At 33.7% G+C, this 24,079-nt stretch overlaps 2 protein-coding genes across 7 annotated transcripts in view; one reads left to right on the top strand and one right to left on the bottom strand.

The window, feature by feature from the left end:
• Positions 1-21,287, bottom strand: part of LRRC40 (leucine rich repeat containing 40) — a 37,375-nt gene extending 16,088 nt beyond the window's left edge. Inside the window, exons 1-10 of one of the 2 annotated variants that reach the window (XM_081145972.1) lie at positions 21,037-21,287; positions 15,580-15,761; positions 13,556-13,629; positions 10,835-10,964; positions 9,001-9,032; positions 8,166-8,289; positions 6,046-6,188; positions 4,829-5,001; positions 818-905; positions 658-703 (exon numbers count right to left, since the gene is read on the bottom strand). In XM_081145972.1, the coding sequence (XP_081002098.1) occupies positions 658-703; positions 818-905; positions 4,829-5,001; positions 6,046-6,188; positions 8,166-8,172 (457 nt within the window). In that variant the 5' untranslated portion in view covers positions 8,173-8,289; positions 9,001-9,032; positions 10,835-10,964; ... (1 more) ...; positions 15,580-15,761; positions 21,037-21,287. The remainder of the gene's footprint in view (positions 1-657; positions 704-817; positions 906-4,828; positions 5,002-6,045; positions 6,189-8,165; positions 8,290-9,000; positions 9,033-10,834; positions 10,965-13,555; positions 13,630-15,579; positions 15,762-21,036) is intronic. The other variant, XM_081145971.1, reaches the window with a different exon arrangement.
• Positions 21,288-21,323: 36 nt separating this feature from the next.
• Positions 21,324-24,079, top strand: part of SRSF11 (serine and arginine rich splicing factor 11) — a 40,948-nt gene continuing 38,192 nt past the window's right edge. For 4 of the 5 annotated variants that reach the window (XM_081145978.1, XM_081145980.1, XM_081145981.1 and 1 more), the window contains exon 1: positions 21,345-21,425. The gene's annotated coding sequence lies outside the window, so the exon portion shown is untranslated. Of the gene's footprint in view, positions 21,426-24,079 lie in introns of all 5 variants that reach the window. The other variant, XM_081145979.1, reaches the window with a different exon arrangement.

Genomic DNA, 24,079 nt, shown 5'->3' on the forward strand with positions numbered 1-24,079 from the left:
TAAAAGGAGTGTTTATAGGTAAATGTACAGCACTGAGTGCATATACTAGAAAAGATAGTGAAGCATTAAAAATTAAATTTGTAGTATCATTTTCTCCTTTGGTAAATGTTCATGCTTAATGAATATATCCTGAAAAATGTGTTTTGTCTTTATTTTTTTGTCAGATTCAGCAAATGCAGAAGATATTCAAATACCTGTTAATATACTTCCCAATCAATATTATATATACTCATATATATTATTATATATAATTATGTATTATACCATATATATAAAACTCACACATTATGCCACATACATATATGCATACAGATGTATACATATATATGTATGTGTGTGTATATATATATATACACATATATGTATAATACCCATACATTATACCATAAAAGTTACATTTTGCTTTGTTACATTTTCTAATTGGTACACTGTAACACACAAATCAACATATTAAAGACAGAACATTATTATTGTTGATTTAAGGATATTTTTATAACTTCAACATACTTATGGCCTATATGGATTCAGAATTAGAGCCACACCTGTCAAGAATCATTTCCTCTATTTATAACCAAAATATATGTACATTAATGTACTATTAACACTTCACTACCTTTCATATTCTCCTTCAAAACACAGAAGAAAATTGAAAAGTACCTTTAATCTTGCTTCGTAGATATTTTAAGATTTCTTGGGTCCCTTTCTGAAAAGGTGAAAAGACACATATTCACTAAGACATTTCTTAAAGTTTTTTACATCAACATGTACATTTGAACTTCGAATTTAAGAACTGAAGCTGATTTCTAAATATGCTTACATTCATAATTTCTCTTCGAATGGTTCTCATAGGATTTCCTTCTAGAGCCAGGAATTTCAACTGAAGTTTTCCCAATGAATAGGGCAAACTACAAAAGATTAAATTGATTTCAGGCAAAACATTAAGGGTAAGTATAATTCACTCAAACAGTTGACTATAAAACTAACAACATATATGTAAGTGTCAAAGAAGACCCAAGTAATGTAGGCCTACAATATTCCCCTTTAAGGTAAATGCTGTACATGTAAAAGAAAAACCAGATTTGTTTGAAATTGCCATATTGTGATTGCTAAAAAAGAATGTGATCTATAAAATATTCACTAAATTGTATCTAGTGCTAAAAATTAAAAGTTCAATATACTGTATAAATTTTAATGAATCAGTGATTCAAAATAGCCATTCTCATTGATACTAAATGTTTAATTTTGCCCTTCAAGCAAGTAAATAAAATTCTTCCCAAATTTAAAAAAAAAGATTTTAATCACCCAATTCATATTTTCATTCGATAAGAAATTTTTATCTTTGTCACACAAAAAGATAACCTGTTGGATATCCAATCTCAAAGGTAAACATCTATAATATACTAGGTACTGGTGTAAGGATATCAAGATTCTTGTCCTTAAAGAGTTCTCGGTTCAACAATGAAAAAAAGAGACATATACAGCTAAGAAAATTATAATAAATAGGAATTCATTTATGTTGCTGGTAAGCATTTAAAATAGTACAGCCACTCTGGAAAGCAGAGTCTTTTAAAGTTAAACATATACTTTCCATACAACTAAGCAATCCTACTCCTTTAGATTTACCCAGGAGAAATGAAAATAATGTCCACACAGAGATTTTTACATAAATATTCACAATAGCTAATAAACTAAAAATAATTCAAATGTCCATCAACTAACTAGTGATGAGATGAATAAATTGCAATATAGTAATAAAAATGAACTGCTGATACACACAATCACATGAATGAATCGCAAAAGCCTTATGCTACCTGAAAGAAGACAAACACAAAACTACATATCGTGTGATAAAAAAGGCAAAACTACAGTAACAAAGCACATCAGTAAATGCTGGAGAGTGGGATATTAAAAAGGGATAGACTGCAAAGGGTATGAGAAAACTTTAGGGAGATAGAAATGTTCTGCATGGCTGTGACGATGATTATACAAACATATACATTTGTCAAAAATCATCAAATCGTATGCTTAAATTAGTGCATTTTATTGTATATAAATTATACAAATGCTAACAAGTATAGTTGCTATGAAAGTAGTGATATAGAAATTAGCAAGGGGGAGAAGGGAGTAGCAAAGCCTAAGAAGAGAAATGGGATTCCATCAGTAAGGGAGGACAAGGGCATTTTCCGGTAAAGGAACAAAATAAAGTCAGTACATTTAGGATTCAGTGTAGTCTGAGAACAGCACACCTATAGGAGTGAAAGATGATATAGAAAGAAAATCAAGTCTGACTGTGAGATACTCTTAAATTTTATGCTAAAAAGACTGGCCTTTATTTTGCAAGACACTGGTTCCCAATTGCTGGAAAACCAGAGGCATCAAAATTTCCTAGGAACTGTTTAAAACAAAACCCAAAACAGTTCTACAATCCCATCAATAGAGATTCTTACTGTTCTTCATTTATAAATTAAACTTTATCATACGCATATATGTGTATGTAATAAGAAAAAAAACCTATAAATAGGGTTTGGTATTACCCATGGATTCAGGCATCTACTGGGGTCTTGGAACATATCTCTGGCAGACAGTGGGGGGACTACTGTATTTTTTTTCCTTAAAGCTTCTTAGTGATTCTGATGCATAGCCATATTTGGCGAACAGTGCTATAACAACAGAGAACCATCAAAGCTTTTTAGTAGAAGAATAACCTGATAATTTGTATTTTATAAAAAATTTTCTGCTGGCAGTATGATGAATCAATATTTTGGTTAGAGGAGATTCTGGAGAGGTACACAATGAACAGAATTTTCTAAGTAGAAAGTATGAGGTTAGAGGTAACGAGAGAAACTAATACTTATTAACTACCATTATGTTCTAGGCTCTGTGATAAATACAGACATACATATAGATACAGATAGATACAGATATAGATGACATATAGATGTATAGATACAGGTATATAGATAGATATAGGTATAGATACACTTTATATCCAGAGCTCTGGAAAAAGAGGAACATATGTGTCAGAAATATTTCTACCAATTACTTTATTTAATATTATGTATCATAGTTTTTGTTTTAAATATTTGCTTTCCATTGTCTTTATACAGTAGCCAAAATAAAACTACCATGTGGAAAAACTTACATGTCATTATACATAAGAGGCAAGATATTATTTCATTCACTAGTTGTAAGGTAAGTATTTCCAGGGATATCCAGGTCACTTATTAATTGTCATAAATAGAAGTTAAAAGTGTCATTGTCCAAGCATTCAAAACTATGGCCAAGACATACCATATGCCATATGTACATTGTGAAAAGAATTATAATTTTTAAAAATGCTTATTAAAATATACACAGAAGAAAACCTGCCTTGCCTAACCTTTCACCTTCCATGAATAGCAAACCATGTTTTTGACATCCAAACACAAAACCTCAGACATCTAACAGGTAGTCTAAATCATATTTTTTGTATCTATAGAAATAATTCCATCTCTAAGTACAGGGTGGGGCAAAAGTAGGTTTACAGTTGTTCATATGGAAAATAATAATACAAAAATAAACCCTGTGGTTTGTATACTCAAAACTGTACCTACATTTGCCCACCCCACCCGCATATTCTAATTTTATAACATTTTGTTATGATTCTTTGCTCACTACCCTCCTTCTCCCCCGTCTCCAACACAGGCAATCAACTGATAAAGACTACTTATTCTAACTCATCACACCTCTCACATCTTTCCTCTTCTTTCCATTCCCATTTTCAACACAGTCTAGGTCGTTATTACATGAGAAATCTACAAAGCTGTCAGTACAGTGAACTGGAACTAGAAAGTGTTCCTTAATGCTAAACATTATTAGATTAATCTAATAGAATTTATTTAGATTTCTCCCCTACAAAACCACTCCTATCCAATGTATCCTATCCATTATCTCCAATTTAATTTTAATGAGGTTACAATAAAATTGGTCCTGTTCTTCATCTTTCAATAGTTCCCCACCTCTTAACTAATGAAAAGGGACACTTCATAGGTATTTCAAGGACCTCTTCCACGTGGCCTCAACTTATCTTTTAAGCCCTAAATTCTCATAACCTCCCTACTTGCACATACATATTCATCAATTCAACTTGATTCCTTGTTCTCTGAATACATCTCCACAATTTTCTGAGCTTTCAAAAGCTTTGTTTGCACAGTTTCCTCATGCCAAGTGTTTCATTCTCATCATCTTACATGTGAACTTGAAAATCGCAGTCATCCTTTAAAGATCACATGGTGGGACTAGAATGAAGCATGACTGTGAAAGTGAGCACATTCTTAAATGTGTGCCCTAGGCAATGAACTTGCCTCACCCTAGTCCCAGTCCTAAAGATCATCTAAAAATATTACTTCTTCCACAAAGTCTACCCTGACACCTCCCAATAACTTATAATTCCTGCAGCTACTTCAAGGCCCCAAAGCATTTTATATCTCTTCCATGGCTTTGCATGCATCTAACAAATTCAACAAGTATTTATCAGGAACCTTCTATGTATCCAGGCACTGATCTAGATGCTAGAGCAGTGAACAAAAGATAAAAATGCAGCCTTCTGAGAGCTTGCTTTCTAATAGGTCAGAGTAACTTGTAAATGAATCTCATTCTATCAATATATAAGTTTGCTGTCAAGGCCAATATCTAATTATTCTTTGTAGGTCTGTACATGATACCTGCTCAATAATGTTTATTAAATTTAATTTAGAAAAAGAACTCTACGTGTTTTACAAATATTTTAACTTATTAATTATAACCAAATACAGACATAATTTCTTATTCATTTTATCTTTAAACTTACCTACTAATATCATTGTTGCTTAGGTCAAGCCTTTCTAATGATTGTAGTAGTGTAATTTCATCTGGAACAGATTTTAACTTGTTATCCCGAAGGTCTAGCACAAGGATAGAATTCAGATGCTTAAGATGTTCTGCCCCTAACATTTCAATTTGGTTTTCACCTAAATGTAATTCCTACAAAACCAAAGATCAATCATGTGTATTTCTGTAATCAATGTTATACTACATAATGAAAATAAAATTGAAATCTTAATTCTGAATCACTGAAAAGCACATAGAAAAACCATAACTTCCTAATTACTAACATGCTTAACTTTTAAATTACAATTAAGCTACCTTACGGCTAAAGAAAAATGGCAATAAGAAATTTTCAAGTAATTTAAAAATAATTAAAGGTTTAACCTGGTATAAGGTTCTAAGTTTATAAAACCAAAGAAAAACAATGATTTAGTAGTTACATTTATAGAATTAATAAAAATACAAATCTGAGAACTCTACTGATGAAAGATTAAAGTTTTAAAACAAATCAGTATAAATTTTAAAAGTTATTTATATTGTTATCAGTTTGTTATTCAACATTTTCAATAGTAATTATTATATATACTGATTTCCCATTAACAGTATCTAGAATTACCAGATGGATAATTCATCTTATAAATTATAACTTTTTCAGTTCTTATAACAACATCAGCATCCTGTGTAAGAGGAAACTCTTTTTAACACTAATGCATAAAAGTGTACACAAAGGAAAGAAAAGCATGGCAAATTTAAAAGACAACGTTAATGCTACATACTTATAACCAAAGGAAAGTAATTAATTTTAAACAGAACTGATTATGACCAGGTAAACATGAGAGGTGGCAACTTACAGAAATAGATATATATTCCTTCCTGGTTTGCTGGTATTCCAGGTCTCCAACAGTATGGCCCCAAAGTACCATGTTAGCCTCATCAGCTACTACTTCTCCAGTTATAAACTACTCATCAGATAAAATGGACAAATTTCTATTTTTCAAGTTGGTTATTTCTTTTTTTTTTTAATCTATTACTAATAACACGATCAATGTATTTTAGTCATATTAAAATTCTGAGAACCATTAATATAGGAAAAACATAGCACTTACAATACATATTTCCAATGTAAAGCAAAATTAAAATTTTTTTTCATAATTAACTTTTGGAAGATATATAGTTATTTAATAATCAACTAAATTGTACCTTTAATAATTTACAAGAAGGAAATTCTGGTAAAAAACGTAATTTATTCCTCCGCAAATAAAGCAATTCCAGTGATTCCATGCCAGCTAATTCAGGAGGTATAGTTTCCAACATATTTGAATTACAATCCAAATGCTTTAATCCTGTAATACATGTTTAGCAAAAAATTAAATTACTTTAATAGAGAAAAAAGATTGGTCTATAATTTTATGTACATTCAAAAAATATAATCATGAGAACTTATGTACCTGTGCTATTGTATACTGCTATAGTAATCAAGAATCCTAGAATACCACTGAATTAAATGAACATGAACTAAGATTTTTTCATTTAATTATAATCAAACAGGATTGATATTAAAATTAATATTTAATAATAGTCCACATCATCTTTCTAATAGGATTTAAAAAACAAAATACTTTGGCTCTGGCTGGTGTGCTCCAGTGGTTAGAGAGTCAGCCTGCACCTGAAGGGTCATGGGTTTGATTCCCAGCCAAGGGCACATACCTGGGTTGCAGGTTCAATCCCCGGCCCCGATCCAGGGGCATGTGGGAGGCAACCAATTGATGTCTCTCTCACATCGATGTGTTTTTTTTCTCTCTCTCCTCTCTCTCCTCCTCACAAATGTTTGCATCTAAAAACCCCTGATTGCAAATACAAGCAGTATGCAGTGGAAAGAGCAGTGGGGATGGAATAAGAGGACTCAATCCCTGGCTCTACAATTTATAACATAATTTCTAAGCCTAGGTTTATGAATCTTTAAAATGTAAATAATATGCATCTCCTGTAAATGACAGAACTGTTGTGATGGCAAAACTTTATAGTAAAGCATTTTGAGTTAAAAAGAACCATACAAATGTTAGGTATTGTTCTGAGGATCCAGTTATTAATAGTGAAATAACTACTAAATGTCCTACTGATAATAGCTTAAACGTGTCACTGTCATGGCTGAAGGACAGAAAGCATCTGATAATTAATTATACAGTATATTAGGAAAACTGCTGTATATTCAAAGTATTTTTTCTATTGATTTTCCCATCTTTTCATGTATCTCAAGATATTTCCACTCAATTTATGAAAAAAACACACACACAAAAAAACAAAAAACATGCTTCTTATATACTCACTCCAGATACCATGTTTTATGTTTAACTCTACTTCCTAATACCTTTATTTAAAAATTACAAAGACAAGCAGTCTTAACTATTGGTATCACAAGTAAAGGCTCCCTAAAATGTCAATTTGACTTATGCAGCTATAACTTCTGAATTCCTATTATAAATGACAAATAACTATTAATCTAAAATAAAATACACAATTTTACAAATTCACCTCAAAATGATCTGTAATCAACTGTACAAAATCACTTCTATGATTTCCTTTACAAAAGGGAGGGGGACTTAAAAAAAGAAGAGGACCTTTATATGATTAGCAAAATAGACTAGATAAGGTAAACAGTCTACAGCTAACACACACTGTGGTCATCAACCAAGAAATAATAATATTTTGTCTTTAAACAAAAAAATCAGTTTAATGATTTTGGACTCTAAATCAATAATTCTAAGATTAAGTATACTTATTTAAAAGGTACTAAAACGTACCTTATACTTTAAATATGATGGCTCAATGGAAAACTGTAAAAACACTAAATTTTAACATTTTAAAAAAAAGGATTCATACTTTAGACAAAAGTAGACTATCTCTTGTCATTTTAATTATGAACTACGAGGAGGATACAGCTAAGACATAACCATATGTCACAGGCAGAAACACCTATGAGAGGGGAATAACCTCTTAGTGAATGTTGAATAAATTAAAGAAAATTTAGCATAGCTCAAAACCTTAATCAATTTCTCAGGTATAACATTTTATTACAATTTATAATATTATTTTATTTTCCTTTTTTTGATATGCCAAAGTATCTTTTTCGTGTTAATTACTGAGGAAGTTGATAGACAATAAAGGCCTGGAGAAAATCTGACTAACTGCTATTGTCTATATTTACCACAATAAATCTATTATTATTTTACTGCTCTGCAACTACTAGTATTAAAATTTATTTTTCTAAATGTAAGTTGCACCAACTTCAAATATATGTATTTTTTAAAATAGAGGTTTACTTTTCATTCCACTTATTTCTGCTGGCAAATTCTTCAGTTGATTACTGGAAAGATTGAGTCGCACCAGACTGGATAGAGAAGAAAAACTAGCAGGAACAGTTGTAAGACAATTATTTGAAATATCCTTTAAAAAGAGAAAGACAGAACAAATGAATGAACAAGTAAATAAAAATAAATAAATTATCCCTAAAGGGTATTTCAGAATTTTGCAAAAATTGAAACATTATTTTTTAAAAATGATTTCAGAGGCGATATGTTTTATAACCCTCATTCACTGCCAATTTCACAAATCATCATTCATTACCTCAACATTCTGCGGGCCCACTACGTGACCAACAATGTAGCAGAGAGAAATCAGAATGAATTGTGACTTAAGAAATAGTTTACAAAAGGGGTTCTATTAAGTCATGCTGTATCATGTATCCTGTTTTCAATTAAAAAAATCCATTTGTTTCTCCAATATTTATTGAGTATCTGTGATAAATAGGGAATAAACTCTATGGGTAAACTGTAATATGAGATGAAATACAACTATGTAAGAAAGAAATAGTCTTGAAAAAAAGAAAAATAAAGCTGAAAATATGGCCATTTTAATTTTTGAGGGACAAATATTCCCTCATGATTTTCTACTGACCTCAGCAAGTCTACTATTCATCCATTCAAACTTGCCTCGATCAGCATTTTTAAAAACATGCTGTTATATTGTAAGTAATATAAAATAACATATTATCATAATCTACAACATACAACATAATAATCTATAGCTCCAATACTCTAAGCTCTAAGAAGTAACAGATTAATAAGTAAATATTATATAATATTAGAAGTTACTAACACTAAATGCAATGTAGTATTCTGGATTGGATCCTGGAACAAAAAGAAGAACATTAGTGGAAAAACCGGGAATCTTAATAAAATCTGTAGTTTAGTAATATTGTACCAAAATAAATTTTTTATGTTTTACAAATGTCCCATGGTTATGTAAAATGCTAAAACTAAGGAAACCTGGGTGAAAGGAATTTGGGAACTCTGTACTGCCTTTACATTTCTATAAATCTACAATTATTCCAAATAAAAAGCTTAAAAGTTTCTACTAGAGAAAAGATATTAATTCTTCACAAATTCATTTTAAATACCCAAATCAACATATTACTGATAAAGTTAAACATTTAATTATTGTAGTTAATAATTAAATTAGATATAAAATATAAGCACATTGTATATAAATTAATCAGTATTTATGCTGCCAATTCTTCAATAAATATTTATTTACTACCATTATGCTAAGTAGTTTTTACATAGCTAAGAAATATTACTAGCATAAATTATTACAGATGCTTATACTTTTAATGTTTTAATTATTGTTGCTCACATTATGGTTTATTTGATGCTGAGTCCTTAACACAATTCTCAACTGAATCATCCTTTCATTATGCTACCTATAATCCAGGAACCCATAAAAGGAAACAACCGGGAAACTGTTATAGTTTACTAGGTTTCCTTTCTATTATAGACTCTGTTTTTAAAAAAAAAATTCACTTGCTACCTTTAACAAGTAAATTTCATAAGAAAATATGATGGTTCCTTCCTTTGCCATTCACTTATCTACCTCTGTCTTTTACTTTCCAAACCTTATTTTCAATCTAACCAGACTGACAGAGATACTGAAAGAATGGTTGAGGAGAGTGTGTATTTTGATTTCAAACACTAGAGCAGACAAAGGGAAATAATCACGAGGGATGTTTTTACAGAAAAAAAAAAAATAGAAAAAAAGTAATTTTTCCCTTAAAAAAAAAAAGTTTTCCAAACATGCAATAGGGAAAGGAACAAGAATATAATATTAAATAACTATGTGGAATAGAGATTGTTACAACATCTGATCTAACATAGCTAAAGTCTTTCAGATAGGATACCTTACAGTGGAATGCTACTCCTTCAGAGGTAAAGGGGGGGGGGATACACTTTGAAGTCAAATTGGCTTATGTTAAAATCCTGAATTCCTTACTTACTAGTTGAATGATTTCCAATAAGTTGCTTTTTTATAAGCCTAGTTTCTTATCTGTATTATGGAATAAAACTATCTACCTTATCATATGTAAAGCACAAAACAAAGTACCTATTATTTATATAATACTTAATAATATTATTAAAATAGTACTTCTATTGCTTTAGTTATCTCTACTTAAGATGTGACACAGATGTAAAAAAATTTTGCCAGATAATGTGGCCATTTTGAAAAGTAGAGAAGAAAAGGCAGGCCTTAAAGGGATTATATGGGTACTCAGAGGGGACGCTCAAAGGATGGGAAACTATAAGGCCTATAAAGGAGGAAGTGGAATGGATATAGAAAAGGGAATTGGTATAATTGATATATGCTAAAGACACCTTTCCTCTAATTTGCTAAGCCATAAAAACCTCTCAATAACAAAGTTATCCCCATCACCCCTTTTGAAAACTCTACTCCTAAATTAAAACCTAAGGTGATTTTATAAGAAAACAGGAAAAACAAATCTATATTACTAATGTTTTTAACTACCTAATTTCTGGTAATCTAATCATATAATCAGCTTCCCATTTTCTCATGATTTTAATCATATATCCAAATTCTCAGCCTAATGAAAAATGCAATCAGCCCCAAATTATATAAAAATTGGAAAATCACAGCTTACCAAATCTTCTAAATTGAAAAGTTGTTGAAATCCTTCTGGTATGCAAGTTAGTTCATTATGCTGGAGATATAGGCCCTTTAGGTTTCTTAGGTTTGTAATTTCTTCAGGGAGTATTTTCAGTTTGTTATGGCTATTAATTAATAAATGTTGAATAACTGGTTGACAACATAGTAAATATTTATAAAGGTTTTTTAATGCTAACCAACTACATGGACTCATTAAAAACATGGAATATGGTTACAAATATTAAAGTTATCAAACTTCATACCTTAAAAGTATACACACATTAAATAATAATCTAAGGTTATCACATTGAGGGTTTCAAAGGAAAACAGCAAAAAAATAAAGGTTTTAACCAAATAAATAAGTTGTGAACTTTTGATTGCTTCCTTGTAATCAACTCTTAATTTTGCATATAATGTGAAAGGATACACTGGACTCTTAATATTTTATACTGTATTTTGTCAGAATTTTAGAATTTTGACAAAAATGTGCACACATACACACTACAATGGAGTCACATCTTATATGGAGTTAGGTTTTAAACTTAGCATCCAACACAAACATAGCTATTTCTGTCTGAGGGCCTGTTCATTTGAATGTAATGTAAAACTCCACTCTTCTTTGTACTTTGTTTTAATGTTTCAGCTCAGTCCTTCTATAGAGATATTTAACTTATTTGTTTAAGAGAAGTCCCAAGTCACCAAGGATGATACACACTCCCTGATAATTAAGAGATGACTTAACTTGTTCCCAGATTTATCTCAACTATTCACTTAGGAATTCCACTCTATTTTCATGCCATATACAATTATTCAGCAAATAATGGAGAAATGTGTAAGGGGGTAACTAACCATAACCTTAAGTTATACTAAAATAAAACTAGTTGGAACAAAAATGCTAAAAGATGTGTTCTAAAATAAGAACCACTAAAAACTGTCAAAAATTAGTTACTATTGTTGGTTATGTAATTAAAATTTTTGTATATTTGATAAGGATGTAGTTGAGCAGAATTATATTTCTAGCTATATACTTCCTCCATTTATTTTCCTCATTTATTTCCTCTACCCTAATGTTCATATTTGTTGGAAGCTAAAACTAAAGCCACATGCACTCTATTCTCTCTCACCTCTTCCTCTCAACCCTCCCTATTCCTGCTTTTGAAAGCCACATCCATGCTTTGACTTGTAAGGAGGAATTCTAATGTAGTTCTAAACAATAAGCACCTATTTTTTGTGTAGCTATTTTTATATATTTTTGTTAATTTATGATGATTTTAAGTTTCCACCAGATGAGTACTGTTATTTGAGGTACTGTTTTTCTTCAAACCAGTTAACATACCTTCAGAAAACAGAGACTTGGCTATATTAGATAGATCTGTAACAATATCTATTTTATAAACCATAGTTTTCAAACTATGTTTTGAATACTTAAACCTTTTTGCCTTTTCTCCTAAATGAAATCTGCCCTAACCCATTTTCTCCTAATCTGTGTATATGTAACATATAAGGCAGTTATTCTTTCTTGAAAGTCTGGATGTGCAATAAAGAGCGTTAGCCGCCTAGCCTCCCATATATCTATCAATGAGTACCAGAAGCATATCCATGGAACCCCAGGAGCCCACAGAAAAGATTAAAAACCACTAATATCAAAACCATAAAGTTTTTCATCATTAATGAAAGAACTGTTTTCAATATCTTCCTATTGCTTAACACTTAGATATTTTTAGAATATCAAAGTAGCTTAAAACTTGAGATATCAACAAAGAGGTTTTCTAAAATAACCACATAAAATTGTTTCACAAAAATAAAACAGAAGTTGGGTTTTGTTTTTTAAAATCCTCACTGGAGGATAGATTTTTATTGATTTTTAGAAAGAGAAGAAGGGACAGACACACAGAGAGAGGAAAATCAATCAATTGCCTCCCGCATGCCCCAGAGGGGATCGAATCCACAACCTAGTTATGTGTCCTGACCAGGAATTGAACCTGCAACCTTTTTTGGTATGGGATGACACTCCAACCAATTGAGCCACTGGGCCAGGGCAAAACAAAATTATTTTTAAAAAATCAATTGGCCTTAAATTTGTAAAGCCAAAAAGCATGTAGACAATTCTAAAACAAAAAATAAAAATAATCTGAGAATTAAAACTTACAATTCTTATTCTGCTTTAACCACTTTCTGAGGCAATACAAAAACACTTTATAGTGTTAGAAAAAAATTTTAAAGAATACCAGGTAGATAGCGTTGGGGGTGCGAATGGTGGTGGTAGTAGGGTGGGGGGGATTAAGAAAAAAAGAAAAAAAGAACTCGCCCGGCTGGTGTGGCTCAGTGGTTAAGCATCAACCCCTGAAGCTGGAGGTCACAGTTATATCCCTGGTCACGGCACATGCCCGGGTTGTGGGCTCGATCCCCAATAGGGTGTGTGCAGGAGGCAACTGATCAATGTTTCTCTCTCACTGATGTTTCTGTCTCTCTCTCCCTTTCTCTTCCTCTCACCGAAATTAATAAAAAACAAAACAAAACAAAAAAAAACAACAAAAAATGGAACATTAAAGTACACTCTTAAAAAAAAAGAACTCATGGACATGGACAACAGTGTGGTGATTGCAGGCGGTGGGGGGAAGGTGCTGGAGATGGAAGAGGGCATAGAAGGGATAAATGGTAATGGAAAAAATAAAATATTTTTTAAAAAGAGAAAAGAAAGAAGTTTAAATTTTACCTGACATTAAGTTTCTGAAGATTTTCTAATTCTCTTATAGCAGAAGGAAGGGATGTCAGCTGATTGTCATGTATCTAAAAGTTATTAAAAGAGTCAATATCTTAATCTTAAAATTAACCATACATTAGCTTTGCCATTGTACAAAATTCTTCAACAATAATCCCGTTCTTCTAATTCAATAGCATCGAGTTGGGTATTGGAAATTTGTTCTGTGTATAGAAGAGGAAAAGGATTTTGAAATTGATCAAACTGCTGTTCAGATATCATGAAGTTATGTCATCACTATTAAATATTACAATTAAAAAAAAACTTCACCTCACTGAGTGGAATTTCAATCTCAAATATGAGATGAGAGGATTAGACACTAACAACAGCCCTCTGATGGCATGATTTATGTCAACATACACAAAAATAAATGAAAGTGGGTAAGGGATTTCTCTCAAGTACTCAAAGAATCATATCGTTTTCAAGGTACCAGAAACCTTAGAGAATACCTAAGCCAATCCATTCATTTCACAAATGAAGAAAATAAAAAACTTCTCTAGAAATTTGACTAGATTCAACTTTTCAGATATGAATGGGAAGATATTTGATGTTCCTAAGTTAAGGACATCAGAAGTGGATAGATTGTGAAATAAACTACTCACTTTATCATATGCCATGGCAACTACAGACTAAAACATAGTCCCTGAATAAACACACAAAAATTTAAGTTAAAAAATTTAAGTCAATGTTGAAAGTTAAATTAAAAAAAAATTAATCTTAAGTACAGTTGACCCTTGAACAGCTTGGGTTTGAACTGCATGGCTCCCCTTATTTACACTTTCAGTAAATACTGTAGATGTAGTTTCTCTTATGATTTTCTTTTTCCTTTTTTTTTTTTTGTTAATCCTCATATGAGGATATTTTTTTCCATCGTGTCTCAGAGAGTGGAAGGGAGGGAGAAAGGGGGAAGAGAAAGGGAGAGAGGAAGAGAGAGGGGGAGAGAGAAACATAGATGTGAGAAAGCCACATTGACTGGTTGTCTCCTGCATGCGCCCCAACCAGGGCCAGGGAACAAACTTGCAACCCAGGTATGTGCCCTTGGCTGGGAATGAAACCTGAGACCCTTCAGTGCACAGGCTGATGCTCTAACCACTGAGTCACACCGGCCAGGGCCCTTATGATTTTCTTAATAACAATTTCTTTTCTCTAGCTTAATTTATTGTAAAAATACAGTATGTAATATATATAGCATGCACAATATATGTTAATCTACTGTTTATGTTATTAGTAAGGCTTCTGGTAAACAGTAGGCTATTAGTAATTAAGTTTTGAGGGAGTCAAAATTCATACAGGGATTTTCAAATGTGCAGGGGACTGGTAGCCCTAACCCCTGCATTATTCAAGAATCAACTGTACTTGCTTTAATATCTAGAATAATAATGATATTAAAAATAACAGCAATAGCCTGGCGAGGCATGGCTCAGTGGTTGAGCATTGACCTAGGATCCAGGAAATCGTGGTTTGATTCCCCGGTTTGGGGCTCAATCTTCAGTAGGGGGAGTGCAGGAGGCAGCCGATCAATGATGATCCTCTCATCACTGATGTTTCTCTCTCTCTCTCTCCCTCTCCCTTCTTCTCTCTGAAATCAATAAAGATATATTTTATAAAATAACAGCAACAGAAAAATATGAGTAGCAGCAACCACTTGTTAAATACTAATTCTGTTTGTATGCATTAACTCATTTAATTCTAAGAACAACGTTTATAATTAGGTAGTAGTATCAGTCTTGGTTTATAGATGTGGAAACTGAGGCACAAAGAGGTAACTTTCCCAAGTTTATACAGCTATCAAGTGGCAGAGTCAAAATTTGAAACATGATGTTCTGACTACACACTCATAACCATTGTTATCACTAACGATAATTTATTATTCTTCCTTGTATTTTACCAACTGAAATGGGTTTTCTGCTTATCAAAGCCTAAATTTAGAATCAGAGTCTCCTCAACTAGTGACCCATTTTTATAATCAGTCAACTTACATCAAGAACAGTGAGTGCAGGCAGGAGTCGGAGGTCATCTGTAAGTGACTGAAGTTTATTGTTGGATATGATTAATTTGGTCAAATCCGTCTGTTCCCACCATCGCTCAGTAGTACTGAATGAAAGATTCTGATTAGCTTCCTCAGGGATATCCACATTTATTCTCCAGACACATTGAGGAACTATTTCCAACACAATCAGAGCCAAAAAAAAAAGGGGGGGGAGGGACAGAAAACAAGCAGTTAGATACTAAGTGACATACTTTTATTACTTTTATAATAGCTATTCAGTTTACCTACTAAAAAGCAATTGCTGAAACAGTAAAAAAAACATTTCAAATAAGTCAAAAACAATGAATTGTAACTAGATTAGAGTAAAAGTTGATTTTATTCAAAAACAATATGTGATATGTATTTTACATATTAGATCTCACTTTTATCTTTATTCAACTATATTTACTATATATGCACTCTGCATAACACCTAATGGGTACATATATACAAGGTAAAGAAGGGATTCTACTATTATTCTAACAGAGTAACAAAAGGCATGAAAATCAACATTTATAGTCTGAGAAAGCACTGGTAATAACAATAGCTAATAATAATAATAGATATGATTTACAAACAACAGGCAGTTTTCTAACATACTAACTCATTTAAACCTCATAACAACTCTGTGAGGTAGGTGCTATTACTATCCTTGTTTTATAGATGAGAAAAATGGGACACAGAGAGAATTGTAATTTACCCAGCATTATACAGCTACTAAATAGCAGCGATGGGATTCAAACCCTGGCAAAGCTATATTGTCTTGCCTCTCAGTGAATATTTAGAAGGCATATCTGACTCTGATAGCTGCTCTCTATTTTATCTGGCATATTCAACAGAAATGATAACACATGTCCACACAAAGACTGTACTTGAAAGCTCATGGCAATTTTATTCATAATAGCCCAAAACTAGAAAAAACTCAAATGTCTATAAATAGGTGAATGTACTATTATTTTACAATAAAAAGGATAAGCCTCAAAAAAAAAAAAACACCCAGAAAACATTATACTATGCAAAAGAAGCCTAAAACAAAAAAATCACAAGTATATAATTCCATTTAAATGAAATTCTGGAAGAGGCTAATCTCTATTGACAAAAAGCAGATCAATCACTAGTTGTGTGGAGCACTGAGGTTAGATTGACAGCAAAGGAGCATAAGGGAAATTTTCAAGTGTTGGAAATGTTCTATAACTTGATTGTGGCAGTAGTTACCCAACTGTATACATTTGCCAAAACTCATTAAATTGTACACTTAAAATGGATGTGCATACTGTTTGTAAATTATACCCCAATAAGGCTAACTTAAAATAAAAAAGGATGTCAATTTTTAAAATACAAATAATGTAATTTTTGAACCTTATGTGCATATATACAGGTAAATGAATAAACAAATATCTACATATATGTGTGCATATATATAAAGGAGAAAAGAAAGGCTTGGAGTATAACAAAAACTTATTATTTAACAAATACAATTCTTTTTTCTTTTTTTTTTTAATATATCTTTACTGATCTCAGATTGAGGAAAGGAGAGGGAGAGAGAGAGATAGAAACATCAATGATGAGAGAGTCACTGATTGAGCCCACAACCTGGGCATGTGCCCTGACCGGGAACCGAACCCCAATCGCCTGGATCCCAGGTTGACGCTCAACCGCTGAGCCACGCCCGGCAGGGCTACAAATACAATTCTTAATAAATAAATTTGAATAAAGCTCATGTTAAAATGCTTATGTGACTATGAATTGTTCGAAGTGTCATTTTGCTTCCTTGGTACCTAGTACAATATCTGGAAGAAACACAGATAGTATATGTATATAACAAATGCTATTTAAATAAGTATGTGGCACTCCCCATGGCACACAAACACTTTCATATTTATTACCTCATATACTTCACATAAAATATCTCTGATGATGCCTCATACATATTGACAGCAATCTGAAAGAAGCCATGTTTAATAATATCTTTTGAACATAATTCATAATTTTGGGTAATAATATTTGGGGATAATAATAAAGATAATGAGGGGACTTTTTAAAAAGTTGGTATATTTTAAAAAGTACAACCATGTGTAGGCCAGTAAAAGGGACAATTTAGTAAAAGTTTATCAGAAAAGAGAGTAATAATCATTTTCTTTAATTACTCTGATTATGTCAAATATGCTTCTGTAGATTTTTATCTATACTTCCTATAACACAGATTTTAAGACCCGTATCCAACACGCTCTGTGCTACTTCGATGTATCACTTACTATTAAGTTACTATCAGTTATTAAGTGGAGACATATAGCATAAAAAGATAAAGGACAAAGATACTCAACAAGAAGAAAACAAACAATCCAATTTAAAAATGGGCAAAAAATCTAAACAGGCACCTCACCAAAGAAGATATACAGATGGCAAATGAGCATATGTCTTTAAGGATCAGCAAATTAAAACAACAAGATACCATTATATAGCCGTTGAATAGATAAACACCAAAAACCAGATAATGCCAAATGATAGCAAAAATGTAGAGCAACAGGAACTTTTATTCATTGCTGGTGGGAATGCAAAATGGTACATACACTTTGGAAGACTGTCAATTTCCTACAAAGCTAAGCATAGTCTTACCGTGTGACCCAACAATGGTGCTCCTAGATTTATACCCAAATGAGCTGAAAACATGTCCACACAAAAACCTGCACACAAATAGCAGCTTCATTCATAACTGCCAAAAGCTGGAAACAACCAAGTGTCCTTCAAAAGGTGAGGGGATAAACAAAATGGTAAATGCATACCATAGAATATTATTCAGTGATAAAGAGAAATGAGCTATCAATTCAAAAAAAGAAATAGAGGAAACTAAAATGCATATTGCTTAGTGAAAAAAGCTAGTCTGGAAAGCTTCATACTCTGACTCCAACTATATGACATTTTGGAAAAGACAAAAATACATAGAGTAAAAAGACTGGTGGTTGCCACAGCTTCAGGGGAAGCAGAGTAAAGAATGAATAGGCAGAGCTCAGGGGATTTTTATGGAAAGAAACTATTCTATATGGATGGTAGATACATGACATTATCAAAACAGACTGGTACAACACTGAGTAATATAAACCATGGGGAAAAGGAATTTGTTTTTGTCATTCTTATAGTATAGGATTCTGAAAAGAGATGGGAGGTCTTATCTAGATACCTTGGAGTAAGATTTCAAAAGGGTTTTTGTATGTTGTACTAAGAACTTTACACTGAATCTTGAGGGCTATGGGGAGTAAATGTTCTCAGTGACATAAGATCTGTGCTTTGGAAAGATAACTCTTGGAAATGGCACTGATTTAGGACAAGAAATCCAGGAAACCCCTTAGGAGGCTACTGAAATGATAACAGCAATAGCCAACTTTTACTGTGTACTTTTTATGTACCAGTCACTTTATGCATATTAGCTCCTTTAAACCTTAGAAGGTTCTATTATTATTATTATTACCACTTTTTCTTTTTTTTTTAATATATCTTTATTGATTTCAGAGAGAGGGAAGGAGAGGGAGAGAGAGAGATAGAAACATCAATGATGAGTCATTGATCGGCTGCAGCCCAACACGCGGGCATGTGCCCTGACCGGGAATCAAACCCTGATCGCCTGGATCCTAGGTCGACGCTCAACTGCTGAGCCACGCCCGGCCGGGCATTATTACCACATTTTAAAAAAGAAAATAAGACACAGAAAGATTAAGCATCTCAAAGTTACATTAGCAAAGAAATGGAAATAAGGAGCATGACTCATAAGGAACTATAGACAGTTCAGAATTACAGTGGTTTGGGTATTTAAGGTTGACTGACAAGAGATGAAATTGAAGGCTACAGCTAGATAAACACTTTCTATATTATAAAAACATAAATTCCTCTTTGACATAAGCTACAAATACCATGTGCCTCTCCCATTTATAGCTTTTCTCTCCTATGAAATGTTGTACATTCACCCATTCAACATCGTTTTACTGAGTACCTAGTGTGTGTCAGGTATTGTGTTAGGCCCTATTTATACAATATAACCTAAAGAGCACTGATCCATGTCATCATGGAACCAAGAGTCAAAATTCATTTGCTCCCTAAAATTTTAACAGACTAAATCATCTGGGTCTAGTCAATAAGTACATTCCAACACATCACTTTGTTATTTGGAAATACTCATTCACTTACTCCACTCACAAATGTTTAATAAGAATCTACTATGTACCAAGCACAACTTTAGTACTAGGAATACAACAATGAAAAAACTAAGCTTGACCTCATGGAACTAACATTCTAGTGAGAGAGCAGAGAAATCAATAAACAAAAAAATACATACTATAAATTCTGAGAGTAATAAATGCTATTTAAAAATTAAACAGGTAAGAGAACAGAGTGTTAGGAATGGTATTTACAGGAAGGGTTGTTAGGAAGAGCCTCTCTGACCTGTGACCTCTGAGCAGAGTCTTACAGGAAGCAAAGGAGTGAGCCCCAGTCCTTTAATGTAAAGAAAAATATTTCAAGCTTTGGGAAAACCAAGTGTATATGCATAACTGTAGTTTTAAAATACTTATGTTCCCATTGATTAAAAGCTTTATGAGGTAGAGCAGAGATTTTATGTCATATACCCTTTCATTCATTCAGCAAGTATTTGCTTGGTCTACTCTATACACAACACAATTAAAAAGCAATCATTAGAAGGGAAATGAAAAGTTTTAATACAAGATAGCCTAAAACCTGACTATAAATAGAGGAAAACATTACAGGAAGAATGATATATTATCTCTTTCCCCACTTCGCACTACCTTCCAGATAGTCAGAAGAGCATCTGTCTATTTATTATTCATTCATGGTATCCAAATTTGTGCTTGTTGATCTTTATTAGGTTTATGAGGATGGTCCCAAATTCACTCTGTATGGCATCTGTCTTGATCGGCAATTTAAGAAATATGCTCATTATTCCTTGTACTTGGGACTGCCCAGTTGCTCAAAGTGTCCTGTCAGGGAACACTGGCATTCACTAAGTTCACAAACGAACTGATAAAGTACAGAATTTTAGATCGAATTGAGAGGAGGGAAATGAGGGCCAAAGAAAAAGTATTTGCCCATCATTTGATAGCTAACTTAGTCACACGTTGTGTTGTTTATCTCAGAGACTGGGAATTCTGGAAGACGCCCCGTTTAAATTTTGGCCCTATTCCCATCAGGGTCCCTTCACCAGACATTCCTGGAGAGAAAGTAGGAACCGAACTGGGCTGACCTTGTCAGTGGAAGTGCGATGAGTGCCTCCATTAAAGCAAAGAGATCCTGGCTAGAAGGGTGAGACAAAGGCGGCCAAAGCCAGGCTAGAGGACAGGGAGGCTGCCTGGAACAAGTGCTTTCTGACAGGACGCAAATCGGCTCGCACCCTGGATCTTACCTTCACTGAGGTTCCGACCCGACAGGTTTAACTGGCCGCTCTTCCTCGCCGCCTTTAACAGCCCCTGGGGTACTGAGGCGCCGCAGTCTCTCCTTTCAGCTCTGAATCCCGCTCGGGGATCCCGCTCCGCGACTCCTTTCAGACGCGACATGTTTCAACCACCGCCTCCAGCAGCGGATCCCCGCGCATGACGCTAAAAGGCGGCGCCGCTGTGGGCCCCACCCCTCCCGGGGGCGCGCGCTCTGTGCGCCGCGCTCGTGGCCCGGCGCCGGGCCTTCGCTCTTGGCGGCGCGGTCAGATGACGTCACTGTCCGTGACTGGGGCTGGAGGACAGAGGAGCCCTTCCCGTTGCCGGTGCTGGCCTTGTGTCTTGGAATTACTTCTCTCAAGTAAGTGTGTTTAACCAGCTGAGGGAGGACTTGAGGGTTTATTGTGCGCAGGATTACTGCGACGCCATCCTTCTCATCTGTGCCCCCGCCGTGGTCAGGGTTTCGGGAAAGAACCACCTTCTCCTCTTCCTTCCCCTGGCCTGAACTGAACGTGGGCCTTGACTAAAACTTGAGACCTGGGCGCGGTCTGCAGCCGAGCTGGACCCCGGCCTGTGTTTGTCGCTGGTCGTGGCGGCGCCAGACCGCCGCCCGGCGTAGAAAATAAAACAGATTTCTGTTCTTCCGGACTATACTCGATTCCTAGAATTCGTGCATCTGGCCTGTTGTTGGAGTTCATAGCCCAGCATAGGAGGTAGTGTGAGATGGAAGGCAAAAAAGCTTAATAAATGATCTCTCCACCGGACGGTTTTGGTGGGTCTAGTGGAGGCGCAAGCTTTCGTGTAGCGAAAACAGCTTGGACTTTGGAATCCCAGCTGCTTCTGCATCTTACAAGCTATGTAACTTTAGGCAATTTACTTTACCTCTTTGAAATCTCACTTCTTTACTCATTTAGAGATAACAACTTGTATCTCATTTGGTTTTTAAAATAATTAAGTGAAGCTAAAGTTTTAAATATTGAGCCCTTGGTGAAGCAAGGGACTCCAGAGTAGAAAGGGAAAATTTTGTTAAGTCTGTTTTCCTGGAAAGTTAGTTTCTGTATGAAATGTATAGCTTGATTGATTGATTGATTGATTAAAGAAATAATTAAGCATCCATCATCTTTAGAATTGTCCCGTATACTTGACTTTTCTTTTCCCTGAAGTGATTTTGTTTTTAAAAGCATATACCGGGAAATGTCCTCCTAAGCTCCCATCAGCTCGGGCTGGGGATCGGTAGGATATTTGGGAGATAGAATGACAAAATCTGCACCACACAGTTTTGCCTGAGTCCTGGCTCTTGCTACCTGTAACATTCGGTTTTTAACCCCCCTTCTCGCTTTTTTCCCCCCTCCTTTTTAGTTCCGTAGAGTCCTGTACGCTAAAAGTGAACAGCAGAAAAGTACCAGTAGTTATACTACCAAGCAAGAAAAGAGTGGGTTTTAAAGCAAGGTCGATCGCAGTTTTTGCAAGCTCACTAATGAGGTCTCCCCTCCCTCCCAGTTTGTCTTGACAATAATGATAATAGCCACCTCATTAAAGCCCTTAATAAGAGCCACACTCAGTGCTAATAATGCCTCTTTTGCTGTCTCTTATTTAGCACAATGACCAGTTTTGCACATGACAAAATTGATGCTAAAAGGAAGTAAGAAACTTGCCTAAGGTCACAAGTTTCTATAAGTTTTATGGCCAGGAATTTGAACCTAGATCTCTCTTCAAAACCCTTCTTATTAATCATTATGATTTGCCTAGTGGCTTTTATTTCGTCATTTTCAACTTGCTTTACATCCTGGAGCCATTTTAAGGGACCCTTCAATTATGTTTTAGAAGACATTTATTTATTAGAGAAGACCCTTTTTCTCTCTTGTAGGATTTAACAACCTATCTTTGGAGGATGAATTGCTCAAGTATCAAGTTTTACAATAGCCACCCCTCCCCCTACAATAAATTCTTCAATGTTGTTTTAGATAACATTTAAGGTGTAATTTGTTAATTTGTTTGTTTATTTATTGTGCTTCTACTTGAAGTTAAATATTTCATTACTGATGTTTAGTTTGCCCTGGCCGGCGATCGGATCAAACGACAACCTTGGCTTATCTGGATGACACTCTAACTGATCTACCTGGCCAGGGCACATTGTTGCATTTTGTGTAAGAGAAGCATAGCCTGTTTAATGGAAAAGTAATTCTGAAAAATCCAGGTGACTTATGCTCTTGGTAAACTACAATAGATATAAAGTGACATGTAAAAATTTTACTAGTATATATCCATTGGACACTATGTATTGTACCTGTGTAGCAAGTGTAAATGAAGGTGAAAATTATTTCCTCACGCAATTCGGAAAAATACATATTTTATCTCAAATTTATGGAAACTGAAAGCTTATCAACTTGAATTGAGCTTGATTAGAGAGTATATTTATATATAGTTATATGTGGGAATTAGCTTTTTATATCAACTGTATTACTTTAGGAAGAATGCATTACAAATTTTAAAAACTCGGCCCTTTTTAAACTCGGCCCTTTTTCAACATGAACATTTAAGTGAAAGTGTTTTTTTAAAAATGGGTTATTACAGGGGCTGGAGTCTTCTGCACAAAATTTTGCCACAAAATTTGTCTACCTATAATTTATTCATTTTATTAAAGTAATGGAAGGTTTCACTCTTCTAGCTTTGTGAAATTAAAAGAGAATGTGAAGAAACCAAAAATATATTGAGCCTAAGAATTACATCGGCCAAAAAATGCTGTTTTGTTTAATAAGGGAAAATAAGACTATTAACACAGTAAGAGTAGCTTATCTCCACCATTAAAATTTAATGACATTTTCAAACAGTGTAATGTACAGATCATGCATCATAAAAATCTACACTTGAAACCTATATAAATCCTATTAACCAATGCCACACCAATAAATTTAATAAAAAAAGTTTAATGACATTTTCAAACATGGCTGTGTTACTCTTATGAGCATTGCTACATTAGATTTTTTTTGAAGCTGAAAGGCACAAGTCATAAGG

This window comes from Miniopterus schreibersii, assembly GCF_964146895.1.
Source record: "Miniopterus schreibersii genome assembly, chromosome: 8".
Lineage (NCBI taxonomy): Eukaryota > Metazoa > Chordata > Mammalia > Chiroptera > Miniopteridae > Miniopterus > Miniopterus schreibersii.